This window comes from Gopherus flavomarginatus, chromosome 8 (assembly GCF_025201925.1).
Source record: "Gopherus flavomarginatus isolate rGopFla2 chromosome 8, rGopFla2.mat.asm, whole genome shotgun sequence".
Classification (NCBI taxonomy): Eukaryota; Metazoa; Chordata; order Testudines; family Testudinidae; genus Gopherus; species Gopherus flavomarginatus.
This window is the reverse complement of record NC_066624.1, coordinates 55,845,143-55,872,746: the sequence shown is the minus strand read 5'-3', so window position 1 is coordinate 55,872,746 and position 27,604 is coordinate 55,845,143. Positions and strand designations below refer to the sequence as shown.

General features: G+C 48.3%; 2 protein-coding genes across 2 annotated transcripts; both read left to right on the top strand.

The window, feature by feature from the left end:
* Positions 1 to 9,004: 9,004 nt before the first annotated feature.
* Positions 9,005 to 11,693, top strand: F8A1 (coagulation factor VIII associated 1). The gene has a single exon (XM_050965630.1). It carries the CDS (start codon positions 9,011 to 9,013, stop codon positions 10,037 to 10,039), a length of 1,029 nt encoding a protein of 342 aa, XP_050821587.1. The 5' UTR covers positions 9,005 to 9,010; the 3' UTR covers positions 10,040 to 11,693.
* A 2,285-nt stretch (positions 11,694 to 13,978) lies between these two features.
* Positions 13,979 to 15,689, top strand: LOC127057083 (uncharacterized). The gene is made up of 2 exons (XM_050965746.1): positions 13,979 to 14,284; positions 15,087 to 15,689. The coding sequence occupies exons 1-2, from the start codon at positions 14,089 to 14,091 to the stop codon at positions 15,575 to 15,577; spliced, it is 687 nt and encodes a 228-aa protein (XP_050821703.1). The 5' UTR covers positions 13,979 to 14,088; the 3' UTR covers positions 15,578 to 15,689.
* Positions 15,690 to 27,604: the final 11,915 nt, after the last annotated feature.

Genomic DNA, 27,604 nt, shown 5'->3' with positions numbered 1-27,604 from the left:
GACAGGCAGTTGCTACAGCTCCTGCAATCTGCTTTCAAATGAGATAATTCACATGGAGGGTCACTCCATGAAAGTAATCACAGGTTAAATTAAAACGAGTAAGAGAAATAGTGAGGCCAGACCCTCAGCTGGTACATTTCTAGGCCCAGCGTCAGTGCTAGGCAGAAGTAGACTAAGCAATTGCGTTGGGCCCCTGAGCAGCTCAAGGGGCCCTGCTATTAATCATTAGCATGTGTTGTGGGGGACCCCCCCCCCAAATATTCCTGCTTAGGGCCACCAATGGGCTAACACCAGCACCGTCTAGGCCACCATCCCCCACCCACTATCAGGATGTATAAAGTCACCTCACTCTCTAGGCCCCCTCTGCTTTGAGCACGGAGTCTAGGTTTGCTCACTGCTAACACACTGCATCTCTGTTGTGCTAGTTGGATGATTTCCTCCCCCAATGTTCCCATCAGGCCTGGTCTATGGCATCTGACTGATGCCATGGGCCCCCTCTCCAGCCGATCCTTGACATTTCAGAGAATTGATGCATCACCGTCAGAGCTGTGGTGTGTGTATATGAGGTCTGAAGGGACAGGAAGCATAAAACGGAGACTGGGGCATGGGGATTGTGGCTCTGAAGAGTGAGTCAGCTCCTAACCTGCTCACACAGCAGTAGGAAACCCCAGCAGCACTGCCAGCTCAGAGTGCTCTGCATTCTCTGAAATGGACGACGGCTCTGCCTTTAACGCCTTTCCGCTTGTCAGTTGCTATGAGATCACTGGTGGGAGCAAAGGTCACCAGTGCTGGATTCCGATGCTTTTGAGAACAGAGTTCAAAACGATAGAACGAGAGGACAGACCCAAGTGTTGCCAACACACTAGAGTCCATGATCTCTATGTTGCACTTGATTCCTTCATGCCTACCCTGAACTTGACGCTCAGTGACAGTGTCACCAGTCATGACCTGTCTGATCTTCCTGCTGCCATAGCCCACCCATCGCTCTCTGGGGTGTATGGCTACCAGTGCCATACCCTGACTTGCCTTTCTGTACTATAGGGTGCTGGTATCAAATGCTGACCTGTCTCTCTGATAGGTTCAATGGAGTGCTCTCTCGCTCTCTCTCTCCAGTGCCACCCGTCCACCCCTTTCTCTATAACAGAGCCCCACAGTTGCATCCTGTCATTGCCTGTCTCTCTGTGGTGCAAGGATGTTGTCCCCACTATTTCTGTAAACTGCACTGGTCAATATCAGCGCTGGCTCCTGCTCTTCAGATCAAATGAAAACCCCATCGAGATCAAAAAACTTAAAGATAAATCTCAGAGAAAGTCTAAACACTGAGTAAAGCCTGATTTCTGCACTGACTGTGGTAGAAACTCAGCACAGAAATGTATTCTGTAAAACTTCCCAGGTCTGAAATCTGGGTGCACTGAAGTTATCCAGGAGCCTGCAATATCAGCCACACCAGCTCTCTGGGGTGCCTAATGTATTCCTTGCAACGTTGAGTGCCCTGAAATTTGTGTGTGTGGTTTTGAAAACGTGGTCTTTAATGTTATAATTGCTCCCCTGCCCAGCCCCGCCCCATCCCACCCTACCCTATCCCACCCTTCTCACTCAGTTAGTCTTTTTATCTATTTGTATTTATAGTCGCTCAAAACTAGGTCAAGTTACCACGTGATGGCCAGCATGGAAACCACACTTCATAGCAGCATTTCTAGCATTTGCGAAGACAAGCTGAGGAAGCCTGTGGGCAGATCTCTGGGCCCCCTCTTGGGGTGTGTCAGCACAAGTTGCATTCAGCATAACTAAGTTCTTCCAGTGAGCAGGCTAAATGTCACCAAAGAAACAATCTTGTTTCCATTGCAGGTTACTGTATCACCGAGAAATCTGAGGAACCTCCCTGAATGATTCTCCCTTCAGCCAATCTACAAAACCTACCCAGAATTTCCTGCCCTAGCGCAGCAAACCTAGTCAGCCTTGCACTGCTCACAGTGAAGAGGGCTGCTCACTATCCCCAGCCAAATAGCAGACAACACTCTCTTGAGAACTCCATTCAGCATTACCTGCAGACAGCCAGTGTGCTTAAAGTGGATAGGGTTGCAAGAGGTCATGGAACCAGCACCTCTCTGAGAGGTGGAAGAATCCTTGCATTCACCTAGCTGCTTCTACAGTGTGGATTAGGTGGACCTCACTACACTGCACAGAGTGCAACATTTTTCACAGTCCTGAATGATGTAGCTAGATCAAGTTAATTTTTAGGTGTAGACCTGGCCTTACTTGTATGGGTAGTCCCACTGGAATTAGGTCACCCTTGTGACTAGGGGGTGGACAGTCTGGCCCAAAGCAATTATTCTTTTCCTCCTCAGTGCTATTCAAACTGCAAAGGAGATTGTTTTGGCTGACATGTCTTGAAACAGAAAAAAGGATGGAAAGCTGGAAGGAAGGGGTCCATGGCAGTTAGGAATGAGAGCAGAGTTCTGCAAACAGGAAATGAGATGCTATAAGGCAGGTTTATGACTATTAAAGATTTGGAACTGACTCTCTCTGGCTAATGAGAAAAACTGCTGTCTAGAGGTCCCTCTGGGATACTGGCAAAATGACAGATGTTACTTATGATTCTTCTTTGAGTGCTTGCTCATGTCCATTCCAACAGAGCAGTGTGCACATTGCCTGTACTGTTGCAGGACATTTTTCTCCTAATGGTATCTGTCAGGTTGACTCTGGAGTGGCGCCTCCATGGTCCAGCATATAGGCACCTGCTCACTGCCTCCTCAGTTCCTTCTTTCCACTCTTATCTCTTGCTCACCAAGCAATACCCCACAGTGATCTTCTTCCTGCAAATAAATTGTAAATAAGTGTAAATAGTTAGTTAATAGTTACAATACTTGTAAACTCCTGCCCTGCGGGGCTAGCCTGCCTGGTCTCCAGGGCATGCCTTGGTCCCAGGGCTTCAAACAGTGTGTGGCATGCTGCAAACACATGCCAATAAGTGATCCCCATGACAGTTATTTGAAGTGCCTAGAGATGGTCACATCCAAGAAAAGTTCCAGATTTGTAAGAATTTCAAACCTAAAACTAAGAAAAAGACAGATAGTTAGCTGAAATTCCTCCTCATGATGGCGGTGCTGTGCCCCTCTTCGGAGCAACAACCTGACCCAGCACCGAGTGCTTCTTTGACAAAAAGCACGTCAGCATCTATCAGAGAAACCCAGCATGGCCACCTCCCAGCACTGATACACCTCTCTGGAAACCAAGAAGGCAGCACCTACAGCATGGCACCGCCGTCCATCTCTGGCGCCGAAGAAGAGGACAAAAAAGTCAGACTGGGGGCGTTCCCCCATGAGAAAGACCCGCATCGGGCCACTCAGAATCGGTCACAACTCAACTGGAGCCATTGACTCCAGACCCAGCAGAGGACCTGTCAAGTCTTGTGCCAATGGACTCCCCTCATAGGGTGAGCCATGAGGGGGACATGACCCTCGGAGCACCATCAATACCAGAGGCATGTGAGGAGGGGCAGAGCCTTCTGACCCTCCCAGGACTGCTCTCTCCTCTGGACAGCTCAGGCACCGCAGGGCCTGGTTCCAAAAAGACAAGCACCGTTCTTGGGCAAGCCGGCAAAGATGGTGAGGCACCGCCCCCAGTCTCGCTCATCTTCGAGAGGCTCAACACTGTGGTCATGCTCGCCACAGCTGCATCACTTCTCATCACAGCACCGATCTCATTTGCAATGCTGTATGCACTCCCACCCTCAGTTGCAATTGCAGCACAGCTCATGGTCCTGCCACCACTCTGAATTGCGGCTCCCCATCATGCCTAGTTGGCAGCCAGTATCAAGCAGGGTCGGTCCTGGGGCCAGTTTTGTTCAACATCTTTATTAATGATCTTGATGAAGGGATGGATTGCACCCTCAGCAAGTTCACTGGTGACACTAAACTGGGGGCAGAGGTAGATACGCTGGAGGGTAGGGATAGGGTCCAGTGGGACCTAGACAAATTGGAGGATTGGGCCAAAAGAAATCTGATGAGGTTCAGTAAGGACAAGTGCAGAGTCCTGCACTTAGGAAGGAAGAATCCCATGCACTGCTACAGGCTGGGGACCAACTGGCTAAGCAGCAGTTCTGCAGAAAAAGACCTGGGGATTACAGTGGATGAGAAGCTGGATATGAGTCAGCAGTGTACCCTTGTTGCCAAGGTGGCTAAGGGCATATTGGGCTGCATTAGCAGGAGCATTGCCAGCAGATCGAGGGAAGTGATTATTCCCCTCTATTCGGCACTGGTGAGGCCACATCTGGAGTATTGTGTTCAGTTTTGGACCCCCCCCCCCACTACAGAAGGGATGTGGACAAATTGGAGAAAGTCCAGGGGAGGGCAACAAAAATAATCGGGGGGCTGCGGCACATGACTTACGTGGAAAGGCTGAGGGAACTGGGCTTATTTAGTCTGCAGAAGAGAAGAGTGAGGGGTGATTTGATAGCAGCCTTCAACTACTTGAAGGGGAGTTCCAAAGAGGATGGAGCTTAGCTGTTCTCAGTGGTGGCAGATGACAGAAAAAGGAGCAATGGTCTCAAGTTGCAGTGGGGGAGGTCTAGGTTAGATATTAGGAAACACTATTTCACTAGGAGGGTGGTGAAGCACTGGAATGGGTTACCTAGGGAGGCAGTGGAATCTCCATCCTTAGAGGTTTTTAAGGCCCGGCTTGACAAAGCCCTGGCTGAGATGATTTAGTTGGTGTTGGTCCTGCTTTGAGCAGGGGGTTGGACTAGATGACCACCTGAGGTCTCTTCCAACCCTAATCTTCTATGATTCTACGATCACCACCCCACTCCCCATCACAGCACTGCTCCCACAGTGGCATCACTCTCCTTTTTGGTACCATTATTCAGCACCAAAGAGCACAGCACCCCATGATCGCTTAGGAGCAGGTCCTCAGGTTCCAAATCACAGGAAGAATCATAAATCTTGCGAGGGAGAAGACTCCAGGCCGATATACATGATCTACTGCCATGGCCCCGGGGCTCGTTCTGGCAGCATGGCCTCCTGGCCAGTGGCAGATGCCACTCCAGTGGCTGATGTGAACCCCTTGGACGACTCACATGGCCCAGGGCTCCCACACTCACACTCAGCAGCCTCAGAGACGAGGGCACCCCTGCCGTCCTGGTCGGAGAGGTGTTCCTTCCCCAGGGCAGAAGTTCGAGACTCTCAGGTCACACTTACGGGTGATCTGCTGGCACCAGAGGACGTAAAAGGTACTGTTGTATTGAAGAAATTATGACAAAAGTTAAACTAAATTAAAAGATTGTGATTTGGCGCCAGCATCCAGTATCTATCACCTGATAAAATAAAATCCCTCACACCCAAGCCAGCACCCCAGGTAAGTAAAACTTAACCCAAGTTTAAGGTGCAAACAAAGTGTTATTTATTTGGGGAAAGTGAACACAGTTAAGGGGGAGAAACAATAAACAGAGTAAAACAGCACAGTGGTCAGAACTGGTTGGATCTGAAGCCCGGCTCCCAAATTAACCCTTAGGAAACTTTGGGTATCCCTAATTAGAGTCCTTTTTATACTTGCAGGGTGATGGCGATGACTGACAAGTGAACAGTGGACAGTTGATCGGGAACCTAGTCCCTGCAGCCACTGTTGGGCTCCGGACCTTCCACTGCCTTAAGATGGAGTTTTCAGGAGAAACACGGAACCTGGCTGAGATGGACCAGATGGTATGGCTCAGGATCCTCATGGATGGTTTGCAAGTGAGTGATGCTGACGATGTTGACTCTCGAAGCATGTGCAAATGACAGGTTCACAGGCTGCCTCTATGGCAGACAGCCACCATTGCTGGGCGCAGCATCCTTATATATATAACCTCTATGACACAAAAGTTCTGTTGAGAAGGGCAGTTGTTTAGCCCTAAACAATATGGTGATGCCAACAAGATGGCATCCAAAACCATACATGTGCATAAGCAGCATGCGAACATCATAACATTAACCCATTATAGCATAAGGATTCACATAACAAAACAAAAACCTGAAAAATAAGCCTAGAGTCCAGTAACTGTACAAGCCTCTTCATCATCTTCGCCTGATGAGGCAGTAGCAAGTATGACCATAGCCCGATGCAAGATGATTACAAGGCTCACCAGGAGCTCTTGCGTTGGATGGCTCAGAACCTCAACCTCCAAGTAGAGGAGATAACAGAGTCAGCCCTGGCCTTGGTAGAGCTAAACAAGTAGAGAAGAAACACTTCATACTCCACAAGATATACGAATACCTGTACACTCATCCCTCGCCGGTTTCCCTGCTTGTTGCTGGAGCCAACAAGAGGAAAAGGCAAGGGGAACAGGGACCGTCACCCAAGGCAAGAGGCCAGGAAACTGGACCTTTTAGGGAGGAAAATATACTCCACGGGGGTTCTCCAGTTAAGAATCACCAGGCGCTGTTCAGCAAGTATGACTTTAATTCCTGGTCAGCCATGGAGAAGTTTAAGGAGCTCCTACCATCGGACTCTAGATCAGAGTTTGCTGCCATGGCAGATGAAGGCAAGGCCATAGCCAAGGCCTCCAGGTGGCCTTAGGTGCCGCGGATGCGATGGCCATGGGGAGGTTAACAAGACAAAGCTCCTGGCTTCAGTCATCTGGCCTATCCCATGACGTCCAACAGACATTACAGGACCTACCATTCGAGGGATAGTCCCTCTTCTCAGAACAAACAGATGCCTGGCTTCGTAGTCTAAAAGATTCGAGGGTGATGCTGAAATCATTGGGCCTTCACACTCCAGCCCCTCCCCTCCCCTCCAGCCCCATCCCGGAAGTATTACAAACCTCAGCCCATGCACCATTTTTACCTGCCACAGCACCAGCAGAGACAACACTTTGGTCGACAAAGGAATAAAGGCTTCAGAAAGAGACAAAACCCTCACTCTTCATCAGCCTCAATGTCTGCGTCCACGAGACAATTAACGGGCAATAAGCAAAACTATTGAAGGTGCGCCCAAGGACGGTGCACCAGTCCATAACCTGGATGTCACCCAGAGGTGAAAGTGGGCCCTGGGCCCTTTAAATCACCGCCAGAGCCCCGGACAGCACGGGCCTGGCAGCACGGAAGGGCTGGCTGGGGGATGCTGACCCTCAGCTCCACCCCTTCTGCCCAAGGCCTTGCCCCTTTCAGGGGCCTGGTAAATTTTTTTATCTTACTTTCACTACTGATGTCACCTCTACGTTTGTGGACCATTTGTCCAGCTTTTACTGGGTATGGGCCAACATCACTTCCAACCGATGGGTGCTTCAAATGGTAGAAGTGGGATATACCCTGCAGTTTATTTCTTCCCCTCCTTCCCACTTCCCTTCCCTGTCCCTCTTCAGGGACCCTTCTCACAAAGATCTGACCCAGGAGGTGCAGTCATTCCTAAGGGTGGGGGTAGTGGAGGAGGTTCCCATGGAGCTAAGAGGCCAGGGGTTTTACTCCTGCTACTTCCTGATGCAAAAGTCCAATGGGGATTTCAGACCCATCCTAGACCTTCACACTCTCAACAAGTTCATGAAGAAGCTGAAGTTCCGCATGGTCTCCCTAGCCTCGATTGTTCCTTCCTTAGATCCAGGGGACTGGTATGCCGCCCTCAACTTGAAGAATGCATACATTCACATAGCCATCTTCCCAGGCCACGGAAAATACCTTCCATGTGTGGTAAACCAGAATCACTATCAGTTCACAGTGCTGCCTTTTGGCCTGCCGACAGTCCTGAAAGTATTCACGAAACGCATGGCGGTGGTAGCAGCCTCCGTCAGGAACTGGGGAGTGAAACTCTTCCCATACCTGGATGACTGGTTGGTCAGGGTCAGTCCAAAGAACTAGTGGAAGGGCACATAGACTTCACACAGTCCATTTTCAGGAACTTAGGTCTCCTGGACAACAAACAAGTCCACCTTCATGCCCATTCAGAGGAATAAATTTATAGGAGTGGTTCTTGACTCAAAACAGGCGAGGGCCTCCCTGCCGAAGAACCGTTTCAGGGACACTGCAGCTCTCATAAATGGCCTGAAAGTGTACTCACCATCATAGCAAGGTGCTGCCTGAAGCTCCTGGGGCACATGGCTTCTTGCACTTATGTGGTGCAGCATAAATGACTCAGGCTGCAGCCTCTCCAATTATGACTTGCATCGATATACATACCAGGTCTTAACCTGCTAGACAAGGTCGTCACACTTCTGCTGGCGTTAATCGGAGCCCTTCAGTGGTGGCTGGATCAAAACACAGTGTGTGCGGCATTCCCTTTGCAAAACCTGCACCCTCAAAGGAGTTTTTGTTTTTGCGGATACAGACTAACCCAGATACCACTCTGAAACTTTGTTGTTTGCTACCCTCTTGTTTTGATGTGCTGGGAGCTGGTAGCCTCTTTGGACCGTTTTTATGTCGCTGGGAGGCCACTAGCCTAGGCTTGGACTCTGTGAATGGATACACATTAATGAAGGCTCTGAGGTGAGGCAGGGAGGGCTGGATGTGCGGCTGAGTATGCTGGCGCATTTGGGGAGCTAGCCCTTGTCCCAGATGACGTGTGCCCCTGGTTTGTGGGGCCTGCCCAGCGCCGAGCCCGTGGGCTGCCTGTGTCACTGTGGAACGGTGATGCTGTAGCTCGGAGGGGCTGGGACATGCACCCTGGGCCCACCATGGGGTTTCAGGGTCGATGATCTGGGCTGCAAGGATCTGGGGCTGTTCCCGAACAGGTTGGGCTACCACACCCCTGTTCCGCCTCACTCCCCAGGGAGCCCCTCCCCCGGGGCTTTGGGGAGCCGAGCCAACCCCCCCTGCAGCCCCTCCCTGCACAAGGGGGGGCCCAACCCCGCCCCCCGCCGTTCCGATCCCAGGAGCCACGGAAATCTCAGCCCCGCCTCTCGCCTGCCCTAGGGGGTGGAGCGTATTCTCGCTAGCCACGCCCCTTCCCTGACGGCGTCGTGCGCAGCCTCTTCCGCTAAGGCGGCTGCCCATTGGCTGGAACCCGACGGTTTCACTTCCGGGTGAAAGCCGGTGCGGGGATGGCGGCGGCAGGCGGCTCGGGCCCCGCCGGCCCTGGGGTGCTGGGGGCGGCCGGCGCTGGCGGGGGCTGGGACGGGGACTTCCTGGCGCGGTACCGGCTGGTGTCGGCCAAGCTGCGGAAGCGGTTCCTGCGGAAGCCGAACGTGTCGGAAGCGGCGGAGCAGTTCGGGGTGCTGGCCCGGGAGCTGCGGGCCCAGGAGAGCCTTCCCTACGCCGCCTGGTGCCAGCTGGCCGTGGCCCGCTGCGCCCAGAGCCTCTTCCACGGGCCCGGCGAGGCGCAGGCCCTGACCGAGGCCGCGCGCCTCTTCCTGCGCCAGGAGCGGGACCTGCAGCAGCGGCTGAGCCTGAGCGGCGGCTTCGGCGAGCATCTGCAGGCCTCGCACAGCTGCTTCGCTTTCGCCGCCCGCTTGCACCTGGAACTGGGGCAGCCGGCGCTGGCGGCCGGGCTCTGCCTGGAGCTGGGCTCGGCGCTGCGGGACATGGAGCAGCCCGGCCAGGCCGCCCCGCACTTCCAGCGCGCTGCCGAGTTGCTGGCGGCCGCTGAGCTGCCCCTGGAGGCGCTGCACTGCCTCGGCGAGCTGGCCTCCTGTCTGCTGCTCACCCGTGACTACGACGGAGCCCTGGCTGTGCTCACCCAGGCGCAGCTGCTAGCCCAGGCCGGGCCCAGCCCACCCAGCGGTGCCTTCCTGGAGATGTTGGTGCGTTGCGAGGTATCTCGGGTGCTGCTCCTGCTGCTGCTCCAGCCACCGCTACCCAAGCTGCTGCCCGAGCATGCCCAGACCTTGGAGAAATACTGCTGGGAGGCCTTTGAGAGTGGGTTGGGAGCTGGGCAGCTCCCCCAGGCAGGGTACCTGCCCCCGGGCCTCTTCCTCCTGCTGCAGTCCACTGTCATGGCCTGTCAGGAGAAGGACCTGGAGGCACTCAAAGTGCTGCAGGCCGAGCTTTGGCCACTGCTCAGCCCAGAGCAGAACCACCTACTCCACCTGGTGCTTCAAGAGATGATCAGCCCCTCTGGACAGGGGGCCTGAGTACCCCCACTCAGACTGGCTTCAGTTGCCTACTGCCACTTCCATAGGGGAGTCAGTCTCCCACCAGAAAGAGGCCTGTCCCACCCACCTGCTGCTGCCTCAGTGGGACTCTGAGCGCTGCCACCCCCCCGACAGTATCACCAGGGAGATAGGCTTTGTCCATCTTCAGCTGCCATCTCTATGGCATCTCTGCACCATCTGCTATCTCCACAGAGACTAACTGCACCTTCACTGATCTGTTGCTATCTCCCTCATATAGCCTGAAACCCTCACCAAGCGTTACTAGAGAAATTAACCTCATACACCTACTGCAACAATCCACAGGAGAGAGGAGCCCCATCTGCTACCCTGGGAAATAGCCTTCCCCTCTGCTGCCTTACCCAGCATCACGATCAGCATGACTTGTTTCAACCACCATGGGATTCTGTTTCCCCCACAGTAGCCACATAGAGGGTTGTTCCATTTTGGCCCATCACCACTACACAGCCTTGAGTCATCTCTCTGCTACCATCCACATGTAGGAAAGGACCATGTGAGCTAAAGAGTATTTTCCCATTGGGGACAAGGAACTTGGACATGCCAATGCTTCCTCTTTGCTACTAGTAGTTAGAGATCTTTCCTTTTTCAGCCCAGTGCAGCCTCTTTTCCATTCTCCTCTCACTCACAGATTCAAGACACCTGCTACTGCAGGAGACGACCTGATCCATTAGAAATTGTATGTATGCTACTATGGTTTGAGGTAGTAAGAGGTGGGATTCTTGCCATTTTTTACAGAGACTGCAAATGGCACTCATTTTCCAAACAGTCCACGAGTGCCAGGATTCAGTCTTTTTTAGTTTAAAATTCTCACGTCTGGAGATGTAATGTCTAGTGCATTCTTTCTGTATCAGTAATTCACACATGAGCGAGCTGGTAAAAATACAAGTTAATGTTTAAAGTGCTAAGTCTAAAAAAAAAAAAAAAAAAGTAAACTCAACTCTTTGCATTTAAAAACTAAATTGTAAGCTAAAGTTTTATTCTGTACCTTCTGCTCCAGGTTCTGTTTCAATGTTGGCATCTATTGCCTAAGAATTGTACGTTCTAACTACCTGGCTGTTGGTCCTAGCTCTTGCTCTGTTAATATAATGCTGTAGATAGAACTCTGGAGACACCAATTTATCCTGAAGCCTTGTAGTTCTTTAAGGTCTAATTCAGTAATTATTGTAGACTTTTAAAACTGTTTACTACTCAATGCAGATATCACTAGCTACAACCTAGGCAATATGGGGAGTCTCTGCTGCTGGCTCTTTAACCTCATTGCCTTGTTGGTTTCATTCAACAAGTAGGTAAAGATGGATGCAATGTGTTTAATTTTGGCATTTCCTACAGATACTATATTACTTTAAGTATCAGGCCTGTTACAGCAGTTTAAAGGATTGTATTGGTGTAGGGGGAACATTTTCTTTGGCTCTCAGATATGTTTTTGCAACTCCTAAGGTGTCTAGGAGTTGTGCATTCAGAATGGAGTGCAAAATTCAACCTTGATGTATGTCTGAAAAGAACGTGAACTTTGATTAGTTTTTAACACTTTTTTAACATTTAACTTTTCTATTTTAATGATGAAATAGAATAAAAAATTGGATAATAGACCCTTTCTGTAGTCTAATGAACTAAACCTGGGCCTGGAAGCCATAAATTTCTGAATTTTAAATCCTAGTTCTGCGCTGTGACTCAGTAGTCTAAGCCAAATCATTTAATCTTTGTGGGCCAGCTTTCCTACTTGAATTTCCATTTCACAAATCTCTGGTGTAAATTTAATGTTTGTATGTGTCAAAGTTAGACTCAGGACTCACAGTTTGTCAGACCACTCTGTTTTATTAGCACAGCACTCTGCTAATAACATCCAGATAATGTGAGCGGCCATGCAAGACCCAAACAGTCTTATTTATACAGATAAAAGAGCGGGAATTAGACAAAGGGACAAAGAAAGCAAAACAGTAAAATTCACCTGGGGCACAGCATGCATATCCTACTTCCTTACTAACTCTTATCGCTCTAAGGCTAATACTTCACCAATTGCCCTTAAACAGTGCAATTGTTCTATGTTAATGTCTGTATTCCTGACACCTGGATTGCAGCATTCCAACAGTTTTGCTTAAAAGTACAGACAACATTTCTTTAATCCTCTCTATTTTCACAATGTAATTCATTCTGCTTTCACAGTCCCTCCTTTTGGTCAAGCGCACGCCATGACCAACAATTACTGGGTTCCACAAATTAACCGTTCCTTATCTCTTTGTTCATCAGTGATATTCAAAATCATTATATTAGCACTCTGTTTTGGGGCAGTCACCTGGGTGACACAATTCTGGATACAACAGGAGATTAACTGAAAGCATACAAATAGTATGGATAGTTTGGGCTCCCTGAAACAACCAGTTTCCTATGCCAGAGAAATTGAACAGGTTACTTAGCCACTTCTATAAAGAACTCGGCTCTTCACGGGGAAGATATGTGATTTGTTCTAAGTGGCTAGCGCGATCTATTACCTCATTGGTATCGTCAGGTATAAACAGATAACATTGTTTTCCAATGAGAGCACAGGTCCCTCCTTTGGCCGCCAGCACTATGTCCAATGCCTGACGGTTCAGGAGGGCCACCTGTCGGATCGCCCCTGTTTCTTTGGCCAGGGCTCTTAAACTTTCTCTGGTTTTATTTGCCATTATTTTAACTACTGCTTGTAACCACAGGAGCCTTTTTGCCTGGTGTATTACTCCCCCAAATGGGATAAAGGAACTGCCAATAGCCTCTTCCCAGGTGTCATTACTGTTCAATATTGTGTTAAACGGACAAGGTCCTCCAGTGAGGTCTGGGGAATTGAGTGGGATAGCCAGGACAGGACACCAGTTTGAGAGTGGGCTGGGATGTGGCTGCAGACCCAGCATTTAGAAATAATAAGGGTCTGAGCTATCCACACTTGCTGCTGGATAAAAGAATTGTCATTGTGGACTCCCCAGACCTTAAGACACCAATAGCCAAGGAACAGGCACCACCAGAGGTGCATGTTGGAGGCAGGGCCCTTCTGGTTCTGACAACCTCAACTGAGGGAACTGCAGTCACAGTTTTATGTCCACCAGGCAGCAGGCGCTAGGGTCACTACTGCTGCTTCTTGGGCCTTGCTTTATGTAGTCGTCTGCTTCTGGCAACCCTTATGAGAATGTAGATTGTAAGGTATTGCAGGCTGTTCCTCTACGTCTTCTTCTAGAGTCAAAATTGACTCTGCGTGGTCCTGAGGTGGTGATTGGTTCACTGGGGGTGGTGCATTCTTACACTGCGAAGCATGTATCCACTCTGAGGGCTTGGCTAACACTGGAGAGTTGCAGCGCTGGTGAGGGGGTTACAGCGCTGCAACTCAGGATGTGGCCACACTTGCAAAGCACGGCCAGCGCTGCAACTCCCTGGTTGCAGCGCTGGCTGTACACCCGGTCGTGCCTTGGGTGTAGCGATTCCAGTGCTGGTGATCCAACGCTGGTCAGCAAGTGTGGACCCCACCAGTGCTTTTATTGACCTCCGGGGTATAAGGAGGTATCCCAGCATACCTTTTAAGCCTCTCTGGTAATCCTGCACACTCCACTGCCCTGGGCTCAGCTGACCCCACCTTTAAATGCCCCGGGAATTTTAAAAATCCCCTTCCTGTTTGCTCAGCCAGGTGTGGAGTGCAATCAATCAATCAATCAGCGACCATGCCTCCACGCCCCAGATGAGCCCCAGCATGGAACAGTTCCGAGCTGCAGGACCTCATCAGTGTTCGAGGTGAGGAAGCTGTGCTTGCACAGCTGCACTCCAGCTGGAGAAATTATGATACCTATGGGCAGATATCAAAGTCCTTGCTGATAAGGGGCCATAAACAGGACATGTTGCAGTGCAGGGTAAAAATTAAAGAGCTGCGCAGTGCTTAATGCAAAGCCTGTGAGGGAAATCGCCGCTCAGGAGCTGCCCCCACGACCTGCCGTTTTTACAAGGAGCTGGATGCCATACTTGGGTGTGACCCCACTGCCAATCCTAGGAGCATGATGGAGAGTTCAGAGCAGGGAGAAGTGGGGGAGGGTGTAGAGGAAGCCGAGAGTGAGGCTACTGGGGTGGAGGGAGACACCCTGGAGTCCCAGGAGGCATGCAGCCAGGAGCTCTTCTCAAGCCAGGAGGAGGCTAACCAGTCGCAGCAGCGGAAAGTTGCTGGTGAAGAAGAAGCAGAGGAGTGTGCTCGGGGTAAGCAGATTTTATGTTTTGGGAGAGGACGGTTTGGGTTATGGCTGTCTGCATGCATGCCTAAACGTGGAATAGCCCATTGATTTGCTCTTATCACGTCTCTGTAATCGGCCTCTGTAATCTCTTGAAAAATTGCAGCCAGAGTGTGGGCAATGTGCTTGTGCAAGTTTATAGGGAGAGCCACCGTGGTCCTTGTCCCGGTCAGGCTAACTCGTCCGATCCACTGTGCAGCGAGGGGTGGGGGGACCATGGCTGCACACAGGCAAGCTGCATGGGGGCCAGGGCGTAATCCACATTGCTGTAGAAGACCCTCCCTCTCTTCCCAGGTAACACGCAGCAGTGATATATCTGGCAGTAGGAAACCCTGTTGAGAATTTAGGGATACTGCTCAGTGCAGGGCGCCAGGTTCGCGGCACCCCCCACCCCCCGCCAGCAGGTCGCCAGCACCGCGGTGCGTTCCACCCCCCCCTCCCCCAGCAGGCCGGCAGTTCCACGGACCGCCCCCCTCCCCGCCAGCAGGTCGCCAGCTTCATGTTCCCTACTGTCCCCTGTGCAGGCCACCAGCTACCTCCTCTACCTAGTGCAGATAAACCCCAGTGAGCCATCAGTCAGTTCCCCCTCCCAGGTGAAGTCGGGGCAGAAACACTCACCACATTGCTCGCCATGCCTTCACTTCCCTGGCCTCTCTGTGTTATGTTAGGTATGTGGGAATGATGCTACAAAAAGTCTACAAACTCCTTCACTGTGTGATAATAAACAATGTAGCCTCTGTGTATTACATGTTTCTATCTGTTTTTTTTAGTGACCTTGACTAATGCAGCCGGATCACCGGCCTCACGTCGGTTGCAGAACTTGAGAAAAAATCCGCGAAAATCAAAAGAAGAATTGATCAAAGCAGTTATGATTCACTACAACAGAAAAAGTAGGAAGACGCAGGAATGGAGAGAGAAAATGTATGAGTGGAGGCAAACACAAAGCAGGAGAAAGGAATTGGCTACCAAAAAAACCTCAAAGCACCTGATAAGCCTCCTGGCTCGCCAAACTGACTCTTTTGAGTCTCTCGTGGCCATGCAGGCAGATCTGTACTGTGGTAACCCACAACCCTCCCAAAGCTCTCTTGTTCCCCAGTATTTGCACAAAACACCTTTCTCCAGCAGCCAGTTTCTTATTACCCCCAGCTGCCCCCAACACCTGTACGATCACCTACCAGCCCTGATAACTACAATCCTTACCCTGTGCACTCCACCCCCATTACTCTGCAGCATAGTAATCCTGAAGTGCAGCAGACATTGAACAGCAATCCAAACAGGACATATTCAAACCTCTGAATGTACAGTCCACCACCCTAACCCCCCTGGCCTTTTATGTACTGTACTTTGAATAAAGGATTTTATGGCTTTTATAATACTTTTTATTATTGCAGAAAGTGGTAAATACTGTACCCCAAGGTAGAAAGGAGCACAGCAAAGGCACCAAACATTACTGTTGGCTCTCAGCATCAAATTGCTCCCTTAAGGCATCCCTAATCCTTGAAGCCCTTTCCTGGGCCTCTCTAGTAGCCCTGCTCTCTGGCTGTGCAAATTCAGCCTCTAGCCGTCGAACCTCGGAGGTCCATTCCTCACTGAATCTTTCACCCTTCCCTTCACAAATATTATGGAGGGTACAGCATGCGGATATAACAGCGGAGATGCTGCTTTCCCCCAAATCTAGCTTCCCATAAAGACACCTCCAGCGGGCTTTCAAATGGGCAAAAGCACACTCCACAGTCATTCTGCACGGGCTCAGCCTGTAGTTGAACCGGTCCTTGCTCCTGTCAAGCTTCCCTGTATACAGTTTCATGAGCCAAGGCATTAAGGGGTAAGCGGCGTCTCCAAGGATCACAGTGGGCATTTCGACATCCCCTACTGTGATCTTGCGGTCTGGGAAAAAAGTCCTGGCCCTCAGCTTCCTGAACAGGGCACTGTTCCGAAAGATGCGTGCATCGTGCACCTTTCCAGGCCATCCTGAGTAAATGTCAGTGAAACGCCCACGGTGATCCACAAGCGCTTGCAGAACCACGGAGAAATACCCCTTGCGATTAACATACTCTGATGCCAGGTGGGGTGGTGACAGAATAGGAATATGCGTCCCATCTATTGCCCCTCCACAGTTAGGGAAACCCATTTGTGCAAAGCCATCCACAATGTCCTGCACGTTCCCCAGAGTCACAGTTCTTCTTAGCAGGGTGCGATTAATGGCTGTGCAAACTTGCATCAGCACCATTCCAACGGTGGACTTTCCCACTCCAAACTGGTTCGCCATCGATCGGTAGCTGTCTGGAGTTGCCAGCTTCCAGATTGCAATAGCCATCTGCTTCTCCACTGGCAGGGCAGCTCTCAATCTCGTGTCCCTGCGCCGCAGGGTAGGGGCGAGCTCAGCACACAGTCCCATGAAAGTGGCTTTTCTCATCCAAAAGTTCTGCAGCCACTGCTCGTCATCCCAGACTTGCAGGATGATGTGATCCCACCACTCAGTGCTGGTTTCCCGAGCCCAAAGGCGCCGTTCCACGGTGCTGAGCACGTCTGTTACTGCCACAAGCAATTGAGTGTCTTGAGCATCAGGCGTTTCAATATCATCGTCTGACTCCTCACTGTCACTTTGCAGCTGAAGGAATAGCTCCACTGCCATGCGTGATGTGCTGGCAACATTCACCAACAAGGTCCTCAGCAGCTCAGGCTCCATTTGTAACAGAAATCTCAGAAATCGCGCTGCAGACTCACAATGCCGCCAAACTGCTCGGAATGTGTAGCAAAGCACCACGGGGCATTGGAACAGGAAGCGGAAAGACCCGCACACTTCCTTCCCCTTCCCACAAGCCACAGCGCCAAAATGGGACGAGGTGCTCTGTGGGATAGCTGCCCACAATGCACCACTCCCAACAGCGCTGCAAGTGCTGCAAATGTGGCCACACTGCAGCGCTGGTAGCTGCAAATGTGGCCACACTGCAGCGCTGGCCCTACACAGCTGTACGAACACAGCTGTAACTACCAGCGCGGCGGAACTGTAAGTGTAGCCATACCCTGAGATGCCAGACAGTTTAACAGCTGCTGGGGTAGTAAGCAGTGCCTGATGATTCTTTGATGTTCTTTAAGTCTCTTTACTACTTCTTCCTTAACTCTGGCTATAACAATGGCCTTCACACCTTATCTTTTCCTGATGCGTACATTCCTCATTCACACAAATAGATTGAGAATACAAACAGTAGTATTTTATATCGAGCAAAAAAGCATTGCAAATTAAACCTTGCTAAGTTTTACAATTAATAACCAAAACAATTTACATTGAGACCCAGGCCTTCAATGTTTCTCTAATTTACTTAACAGACACAATAGAGAATCCTGTCTCTTACTACCTAAATCTTAAAACAAAGAGTTAGAGAGGGCCCAATTTGTAATGCATATGGGAAAACAGAATCTTGGGCCTTGGCTACACTCACACTTTACAGCGCTGCAACTGGGGTGTGAAAAAACACCCCCTTGAGCGCTGCAAGATACAGCGCTGTAAAGCATCAGTGTAATCAGGGCAGCAGCGCTGGGAGCTACACCCATAAGGGATATGGTTTACATGCAGCGCTGGGAGAGCTCTCTCCCAGCGCTGCCGCTCTGACTACACTCACACTTCAAAGCGCTGCCGCGGCAGCGCTCCCGCAGCGCTGCCGGGGCAGCGCTTTGAAATTCCAAATGTAGCCATACCCTTATAGTCCCAGTGGGTCATTTCTTTCTGCTATTTAAAAAAGGTGGCTAGCAGGATGAAATCAAATTATACGTTAATTCTTATGGGACATTATAAAATCCTGCTCCTATATATCCCCCTTTTGACACTAAGATTATTAATCGCCAGTGTCACTTCTTATTTAATCCACATAATAGAAAATAATGGGAGGTGATTTGGGCCTGTGGCTTTAGCTTTGCATACATTTGTTTTATCCACCAGCACATTTTAAACATTTCAGTTTGTAATATTTTTCCTGCTGTGTTAAGCTTTAAGTTTATTCACAGGTAATAGCTGAGAAGCATCATTACCATATTACTTTAAAGGATTTTTCCAAAAATTATACACACTACAAGTTGTTACAGGGGTACTTACTAACATTAAAGTTATTTTAATGTTTAATATTAACAATAACATTAGCATCGAATCTATTAAAGGTATCTTGTTATACCATGCCTTTTATGTAGGCAATTTGTTTGCTGACCAGGTATGTTCTTTATTTGCAGCTTCTTTTGTGCTGGCAGTTCTCACCTTTCTTTATCAGTTAGGTAATTTGCATCAACACAGGCTTGGCTTTTGGATTCAAAGCCATCAGCAGAGCTCAGAGACTCTCTGTCTTAACACACAGGGATCTGAAAAAGAAAACACAGCCGATTGGCTCTTTTTGGAGCGCTAATAGGGTTTTAATTCAGCAACATGTTTCATTTGCATTTCTTTTACCCCTTTCTACAATATACACTGCACATGTCCTAGGGAAAATGCACATTCCTTCTATACTATAACTTTTTAAAAACATTAGCCATATTAATTTTTACATAAGGTGTAACTGTTTGTTTTGTTCTTACAGAGTTTTCATGTACCCTTATAAAAGTGACAGTCTGATTACACAGAGCTATTTTAAGGCTCAGTGTTTTTAACATTGCTGCTTTTTGTTTTGTGCACCTCACTTCTGCTGTTGCTTCAGAGGGTCACTTAATTTCTTATTCTTTCATTACAGCTTTTATCTGCTATTGTTACAAAAAAAAACCCCAAACAAACAAAAAGACTTCAGAATCTCTCCCTATTCTCCTGATTTTGACTGCCCTATTGCAGCCATGACTTGGTCTTTATTTAAAAACATTTTAATTTTTGTAAAGAATCAAGTTACCCCTTAAGGGTTAAATGCTAAATCTCAAAGCCAAACAGCACTAATTACCTGGGTCTTGCAAAAAGGTCTGTCAGTTTTGCAACTTTGAATTAAAGAGTCAAATGAATTTTTAGTGGCATTAAAAACAAAAACAAAACCAATTTATCTCACACCTAGAAAAACAGGAGTTTTACAAACCAGATGTGTTGGTTTAGATTCTTAGGTTACATATTTTCACAGACAAATAGATACATACACATTTTCTTTTGTTTAACATTTCTTTACACTGCTTTGTTTTTATATAGCTGTATGTATATATATATATATATATATGGATTATTTACAGGCATTCTTCTGGAAAAAGGGCCCATTTTTCCCTTCAGAATGGCTGCAAAGAAACAAAGAATTCTCTCTCTTTAACATGGTCCTTTTTAAACATTTTCACAAAGTTTAACTGCTTAATTCTCTCCAGCCTCTGTAGATTTAACTTTTCCCTCTTTTCTTAAATCACTTGTTTATGTCCCAAAATGACACCTTTATCACCTCAGATTTCACCATTTTAAGCATTGTTCCAAGGGTTCATGCCTGCACTTGCTGCTTTTCTTACTCCTGACACTATTCCCTTAGGGCTTTCAACCTGTTTTTCAGTTTGTTTATCTGTTGCTTGCCTGCTTGTCTGGGCCCGATCCTGCTTTTTTTTTTCAATGAACCGTTTGTGAGTGATATTGTGGTCATTTCACAATTTTGAAAGAAATGTTCAAGGAAAGGGACCAGGGTGGGGGCTAGTTGAGGAGCCCACCCTCCTTGCTAAATTGGTAGTGGAACACTAAAGAATCAGTTTTTGAGGCAGACAACAAAGGGGAACAGAACAAGGGGCTTTTTATCCTTTTTACAATGAGATGGGAGTATGAAGGGGGTTGGATGGATCCGGGGTTTGGAGAACGGGGTAAAGGGGGGCGCTCAGTCTGGTGGTGGGAGAGGAGGCTTTTAATAAAGCTTTTAACTTATTATGTGAATATTTGAGAGAGGCGAGTTTTGATTTTGTCCACCTATGATTTGCCTCTTGCCACCACTACATGAAACAATTAACCTCTCCTTTAGCCAATTTAGTTTTAGGTTGGCTGAGTTTGTCTTTTAAGACGTCCACTCAGTCTTTGTTCCAAGATTTTAACAGTGGCCACTGAGTTTTGGGATCCCCTTGAATTAGCCTTGTTGCAGGGGGGCAACAGTTGGGGTTCGTTTGCCCGGTGTGCGTATCCCCAATGACCACACTGGAGTGGGGAAGCAAGTATCTTTATTTGAGTCAAATAAGGTGCAAGGAGATATAAAATCTCAGATCATGCACACATCACTATCCTCTTCCCCACCTTATATACCCCACTTGTTTACAAAGATGCTCACAGGTGCCACAATTTATCATTTACAATTCATTAACTACCGGATCTTTTAATTAACTATATCCTTAACCCATACTACTGACCCTCCCCACTTTGATCGATTACATCTTGTACCATAAACAAAAGAACACAAGAAAATGATAAATGATTACATGTACTCATGCTAACTTTAAAGGAGCATATTGTTTAGCTCGAAAGGCAGTCGTAGGCCTGAGAATGTAAACTTCTGACCCCACGCCATATTGCCAGTTACTTGGAGCCCTGCACCCCCCAACAATCCCCCCCTTTGAGAATACTCAAAGGCCTTTCATTGAGTTTTCTCATATTCATTACTTAGAATAAGATCAAAGGGCAAGCCACCTGATGTTGGCAGCGAGACTGCCCTAAGGGGGTACATTTCTGTTGGCTGACGGAGGGCAGAAAGACAGATTTTACAACAAGGCACTCCTATCTGCAGACCACAGCAGAAGAGCAAAGCAATTGCTATTACCACTAGCAGGGAGGTAAAAATGCTTTTAAGCCACCCAAACCAATTACCAAAACCCCAAGAACCCCACCAATTATTGTCACTATTTTGCGTTATGTGAGTGACAATGTCACGCAACTTAGCCAGTCTATTTTTAATGCTTTGGCTGTGATCAGAAAGGTTAAAGCAACAGAGACCTTTAAATTCCTCACAGCCATGATTATGCCTTAAGAGGAGGTAATCTATTGCAGCACGATTTTGGAGTACCCCTTCTCGGACCCCTGTGAGTTCCGAGGCCAAGTCAGAGATTAAAGTGGAAGTTAGATTAATGGACTTGGCAAGGGCACAGGCCACTTTAGCAAGCTGGAGCTCTGCATCTAAGGCCAGGCCTGGGACTCCGACCAATGAAGTAGCAAGGGCTATGGCCTGAGATTTAGACACCAAGTTTACCTTAGAATCACATGTTTCATCCAGAGGCTGGCCACGCCGAGCCCTCCGGGCTCGGATAGGTCCAGGTGTCTTTAAAACTAGAGCGTGGCCAGGGACAACCCCCATGGTTAATCGTCCGAGAGAACAAGGGCCTCCCGAATTGTTAGGTGGGACATAGGTAAATGCGGTTAGTCCGCAGAGCAAAAACCACCCACGGGGAAGATATAAGTGTGCATAAAAATAAGAAGTCGGGGTTGGGGAAACAGAACAATTCATCTCATGGTTGGTCAAATTAGTATCAACCTTCCGTGCCCCTACAATAGCAAAACAGGAAATAACATTTGAGGACATGGCCATTAGCCTAATCTGAAGACAATGCTGGTTTGTATAGGGTTTAGGATTTGAGATAGAACCAAACTGACACAGATGCCCAGCTGTCAATTTAATATTGAAACCAGCAAGTTTAGTATATTTGTGAATTTCTTGCAAGGGCATAGCTACTCCCACAAAACAAGTAGTAAATACAGACCCTAAAGTGTAACCGCTCCCTACACAAAAGTGAGAAGAATTAGAGGCTGTGGCAGCTAAAAAAGCCCACCAGTTATTTTCTGGGGAGCGGAAAGATAAAGGGGCCAGCTGTCCAGAAACAGTAAACACCCATACAAGTATTAAAAACATGGCCAAATTAGAGTGATTTGAGTTTAAACAATAACTTGAGTCCCAAATCTTCCGATGTTCTGGTCCCAGTAGGCTGGACCGTCCACTGCTCGGGGTCTGGATTCTGCAGTGGAGGTACAGCTTTTAATCGGGAGTAGTGAATCCAGCTTTTGTGTCCCTCTACTTTAGCTGCCGTGTGGGACACCAGTAAAACGAGATAGGGTCCTTTCCACTTCTCCTGGAGAGGTTCGTCCTTCCAGGTATGGACAAGGATGAAGTCACCTGGCTGTAGGGAATGGACAGGTGCATCCAAAGGGAGTGGCTGAGAGTCCTTAATGTATCTGTAAAAAGAACATAAAACAGCAGACAGAGAACACATATACTGAGACAAATATCCACACCCAGCCTCCCATTCCCCTAGCAGGATCGGGGTACCATTCGTAGGCCATGCCCTTCCAAACATAATCTCGAAGGGGCTTAAACCAGTTCTTCCCTTAGGAAGAGCTCGAATGCGGAGTAAAACCAAAGGTAGGGCATGGGGCCACTTTAAAGACGCTTCCTGACATATCTTGGCTAGATGCCTTTTGAGTGTCTGATTAGTGCGTTCTACCACTCCACTGGCCTGTGGCCTCCAAGGGGTGTGAAGTTTCCAGTTGAGCTGGAGGATATCCGAGACATTCTGGACAATTTTTGAGGTGAAGTGTGTTCCCTGGTCAGACTCCATCCATCGAGGCAGGCCAAATCTAGGAAAAAATCTCTTTAACAAGTTTAAGAGCCACAGTCTTAGCAGTGTTCCTCGGTTAATACTGTGATCCTTCTTTTGATGAGCCTGTAGTGCATTACTGCTACCTTTAAGGGGAGTTGTACGGCCTCCAAAAGCCGAAGAATTTGTAACCCGTGCTTGACCGGAGAGCCCTGAGCCATCAGTAATCCCCTTTGTTTCCACAGACCTGCGTGGGCATGTAGCACACCAAAAGCATATTTAGAGTCCGTGAAGATATTAACTCTTTTCCCTTTTGACAATTCAAGCGCACGAGTTAAAGCCACTATTTCAGCTAGCTGGGCTGAGGTCCCGGGGGGGCAGGCTTTTTGTCTCCACAGTTTCATGGAGAGACACAACAGCATAGCCCACCCTTCTAAGTCCATTTACAACAGTGCTACTGCCATCCGTGTACCACTCATAGTCTGCGTTAAGGAGAGGTCGATCTTCCAAATCCTGACGGCTGGAATACTGGGCATCTATAACTTCCAAGCAGTCATGTTCTTGGCCCTCTGTTTCTGGCAGCAAGGTGGCTGGGTTAAGGGAGGGGCAAGCCTGCAGGGTAACTTAGGGGTTCTCTAAGAGCTTAGCCTGATACCGGGCTACCCGAGCTTGGGTGAGCCAGAGACCCCCCTTTGTGTCCAGTAAGGCTTGGTCCATATGTGGAGTGTATACTTGAACAGCCCCCACCCCCCCCAAATCAGTTTTTCTGCTTCCTCTAACACCAGAGCTGTAGCTGCAACTGTCCGTAGGCATGACAGACACCCCTTAGTAACCTGATCCAATTGTTTGGAGAAATAAGCCACTGGGCGTTTCCAAGAGCCCAATAACTGTGTAAGTAGTCCCAGGGCCACCCCTTTTCTTTCATGTACATACAATTGAAAGGGCTTAGAAAGATCAGGCAGACCCAGGCCTGGGGCTTCCATCAATTTTCTTTTTATTAAGGTAAAGGCATTATTTGCCTCTGTTGTCCAGTAAAACGGTTTCTGATCGGTCCCTTTAACACATTCATACAGTGGCTTAGCTAGTAGTCCAAACTCTGGAATCCATATGCGGCAAAATCCTGCCATTCCCAGGAATACTCTGAGCTGCTTGCGATTTCGGGGAGTAGAAACTTGACAAATAGCTTCAAGCCTCCCCCTTGAAAGCTGACGCTCCCCCTGTCTGATCTGGAAGCCTAGGTAACGTACTTCGGGGAGGGCAATTTGAGCTTTATTTCTTGACACGCGATACCCCAGCAGCCCGAGAAAGTTTAAAAGACTTACGGTTGCCTGGAGACATACTTCTAGTCCCACTGCTGCGATTAATAAATCATCAACGTACTGTAGGAGAAGGACTTTGCTCTCATTTTCCCATCCTTCCAAGTCCCGGGATAAAGCTTGACCGAAAAGAGTGGGGGAGTTCTTAAATCCTTGTGCCAGCACCGTCCAACACAGTTGCCTTTTATTCCTGTTTGCGTCTTCCCATTCAAAGGAGAAAATTTCCTGGGACCCTGTGTCCACCAGAATTGTGAAAAAGGCATCCTTTAAATTAAGAACTGAGAAACATGAATACTGTTCCCCCACAGAGGCTAGCAGCGTATATGGGTTGGGCACGAGGGAGTACAGAGTCTTAACCCTCTCGTTGACAGCTCTTAAGTCCTGCACCAATCGTTAACTGCCGTCCGGTTTCTGGACTGGTGAGATAGGGGTATTCCAAGCTGAGTGACACTCCTGTAATACCCCACACGGCAGGAATTTATCTATAATTTTCTGTAATTCCTCCCTGGCCTCCTTCTAAGTATCAAGACTTTGCTCATATCTTCATTCTGCTTCTGCCCATGCCTTAGCTGAAACCTGGTTTCGCTCCACTTCAGAGAGGAGTGTTCACAGAAGTACCTGGCAGTTATCCCAGTCAGGTTTATGACTAACCAGACAGCCTTCAAAAACTGAAATAAATCGGGAGGGGTTGGTAGAAAATTCCCCTGCCTGCGCTTTGAAAGCCGCTAGATCCACAGAATTAAAAGGAACATGAGAGTACACCTGCATAGTGGTTAACTCCTGAGTAGCCGTAGCATTGCGAGCGATTCGGGTTTCAGTAATTAAAGGGTACAAACCTGTGGCGGGCTCAATTGGCGGGGCTGAGGGGACTTTGTCACCATACAATGGGGGTGCTGTGGCCGAATGTGACCCCGCTCCTGCTATTACAGTAAATAATGAGTTTTAAACATTTTCACAACTCTTCCCTAAGCCTGTTGGAATCAAATTACACTGCTTCAAAATATCTGTTCTGTTCCATAATGACATAAATATCTGACCATACATAGGCTCATTCCATTTACCAGTTCGTTGACAAAATAAAAGAAGTTGGAGGATCGTATTATAATTAATTGAACCCTCCGGTGGCCACCATTCCTGATCCTCCAGCTGATATTGAGGCCAGTCTATTGTACAATATCTTTTTAGTTTACCTTTAGTTAGTGGATCTATTCCAAAGATTTTCCAATTACCGAGAATGCAACCAGAATGCATTCTAAAGGCGTGCACGCTACCTTATCCTGTGACTGTCCCTGTCCCATTCCTTACCGGGAGACCCTGGGCGTCCCCAGGTCTTAGCAGGTGACAGATTAAACCCTTTAACTTTTATCCTACCTTATCCCCGAGACCGGTTCCTCACCGTCGCTCAGGACCAAAGCTTCTCCACCTTCTGGGGTGTTGCACCGTTGTGCCTCCCGGGGTCGACCATACCAGACTTCGCTGAGGCCCCCGGTGAAAGCACCGGTGCGCGCTGGGCATCAGTGACTGTCTCAGTCCGTCGGCCACTGGAGAGGGTCCGGGCAAGGCTAATTTTTCAGCCTCAGACCGTCCTGCCGCGGTCGCCAAAGCTGTTGCGGGGGGCAACAGTTGGGGTTCGTTTGCCCGGTGTGCGTATCCCCAATGACCACACCAGAGTGGAGAAGCAAGTATCTTTATTTGAGTCAAATAAGGTGCAAGGAGATATAAAATCTCAGATCATGCACACATCACTATCCTCTTCCCCACCTTATATACCCCACTTGTTTACAAAGATGCTCACAGGTGCCACAATTTATCATTTACAATTCATTAACTACCGGATCTTTTAATTAACTATATCCTTAACCCATACTACTGACCCTCCCCCCTTTGATCGATTACATCTTGTACCATAAACAAAAGAACAGAAGAAAATGATAAATGATTACATGCACTCATGCTAACTTTAAAGGAACATATTGTTTAGCTCGAAAGGCAGTCGTAGGCCTGAGAATGTAAACTTCTGACCCCACGCCATATTGCCAGTTACTTGGAGCCCTGCACCCCCCAACAGCCTAGACCATTTTTCCAGAAATTTACGGGAGTCTAGACCCTTTTTACAGGAGTCCGGACCCATCCTAAATACATAAAATGAGCCGGCGTTCATTTAGGGAACTGTCCCGACTTAGACGTCTGGTTACCAATACAGGAGGACTTTACACACCAATCACACAAGAAGGAAATTCTGGTTCGTCAGAGCGATGCCCAGTGCAACACACAAAAGGAGCCCACAGGCTACTGCCTCAATTGCCCTTGCTTTCACACCAGGGTTTTACCCAAAGTGCAGTGCGACAGCGATTGTGCAGATTCCACTCACTCAGACCGCGGGGACAGGAAGCCCTTGGTCGGCTGATCCCCAGACAGAGACGGTGCCCAGACTCAAACACTCCACAAGAGGATGGATAAACACAGAGACAGGACAGTCCTCAGTCCAGACAAAACACAGAAATAATTATCTGACCAGATTCCTGATGTCAGATCCCGGGATCCCTACCAGAACAGAATGGGAACCAACAGGTTCGATGGCGTAGACCTCACTGTGGCTGTGCGCCTTTCCGCTCTAGTGGAGGACTGCTCGGGCCAAATGCCCAGGTGCCGGCTGCCACAGTCATCCTACAAAAACGGTCAGGAATCACACGGCCCCAGTGAAGACGGTTGCCATCTCGGTGGAACCTCCAAATTGTCAAAGTTAGACTCAGGACTCACAGTTTGTCAGACCACTCTGTTTTATTAGCACAGCGCTCTGCTAATAACATCCAGATAATGTGAGCGGCCATGCAAGACCCAAACAGTCTTATTTATACAGATAAAAGAGTGGGAATGGGACAAAGAAAGCAAAACAGTAAAATTCACCTGGGGCACAGCATGCATATCCTACTTCCTTACTAACTCTTATCGATCTAAGGCTAATACTTCACCAATTGCCCTTAAACAGTGCAACTGTTCTATGTTAATGTCTGTATTCCTGACACCTGGATTGCAGCATTCCAACAGTTTTGCTTAAAGGTACAGACAACATTTCTTTAATCCTTTCTATTTTCACAATATAATTCATTCTGCTTTCACATATGGCACTTATGTGCTGAAAAATGGTAACACTGCCTTGAGAAGAGCATGTTGCTGGTCATCTTCTGGAAAGAATGTTTTCCTGCAGAGGATGAACTTTAATTGCGCCTTTCTGGGTGGGTTCCCTTTAATCATATTTAGGCATCCTAAAGAAACAATGTTTTGTTGTGTTTTTTCTTTTTGCGAACTGGATTACCTTTGACATAAATGGCACCTTGTGGACCTCAAACTATGTCGTATTCCTACCTAACATGGTCTTCTGTGTGAATAAAAGTGAGGCTGTTTTGGAAATTGCTTTAAAAAATACTTCAAGCCTTTGTTGTAAGTGGAGACAAAACATCCCTGTAAAGCATTGG

Coding starts and splice junctions, on each gene's coding strand:
- F8A1 (XM_050965630.1), top strand. CDS start 9,011: ATGGCGGCGGCAGGCGGCTCGGGCCCCGCCGGCCCTGGGGTGCTGGGG.
- LOC127057083 (XM_050965746.1), top strand. CDS start 14,089: ATGATGGAGAGTTCAGAGCAGGGAGAAGTGGGGGAGGGTGTAGAGGAA. Junction 14,285..15,086: donor AGCAGAGGAGTGTGCTCGGG/GTAAGCAGATTT, acceptor TGTTTTTTTTAG/TGACCTTGACTAATGCAGCC.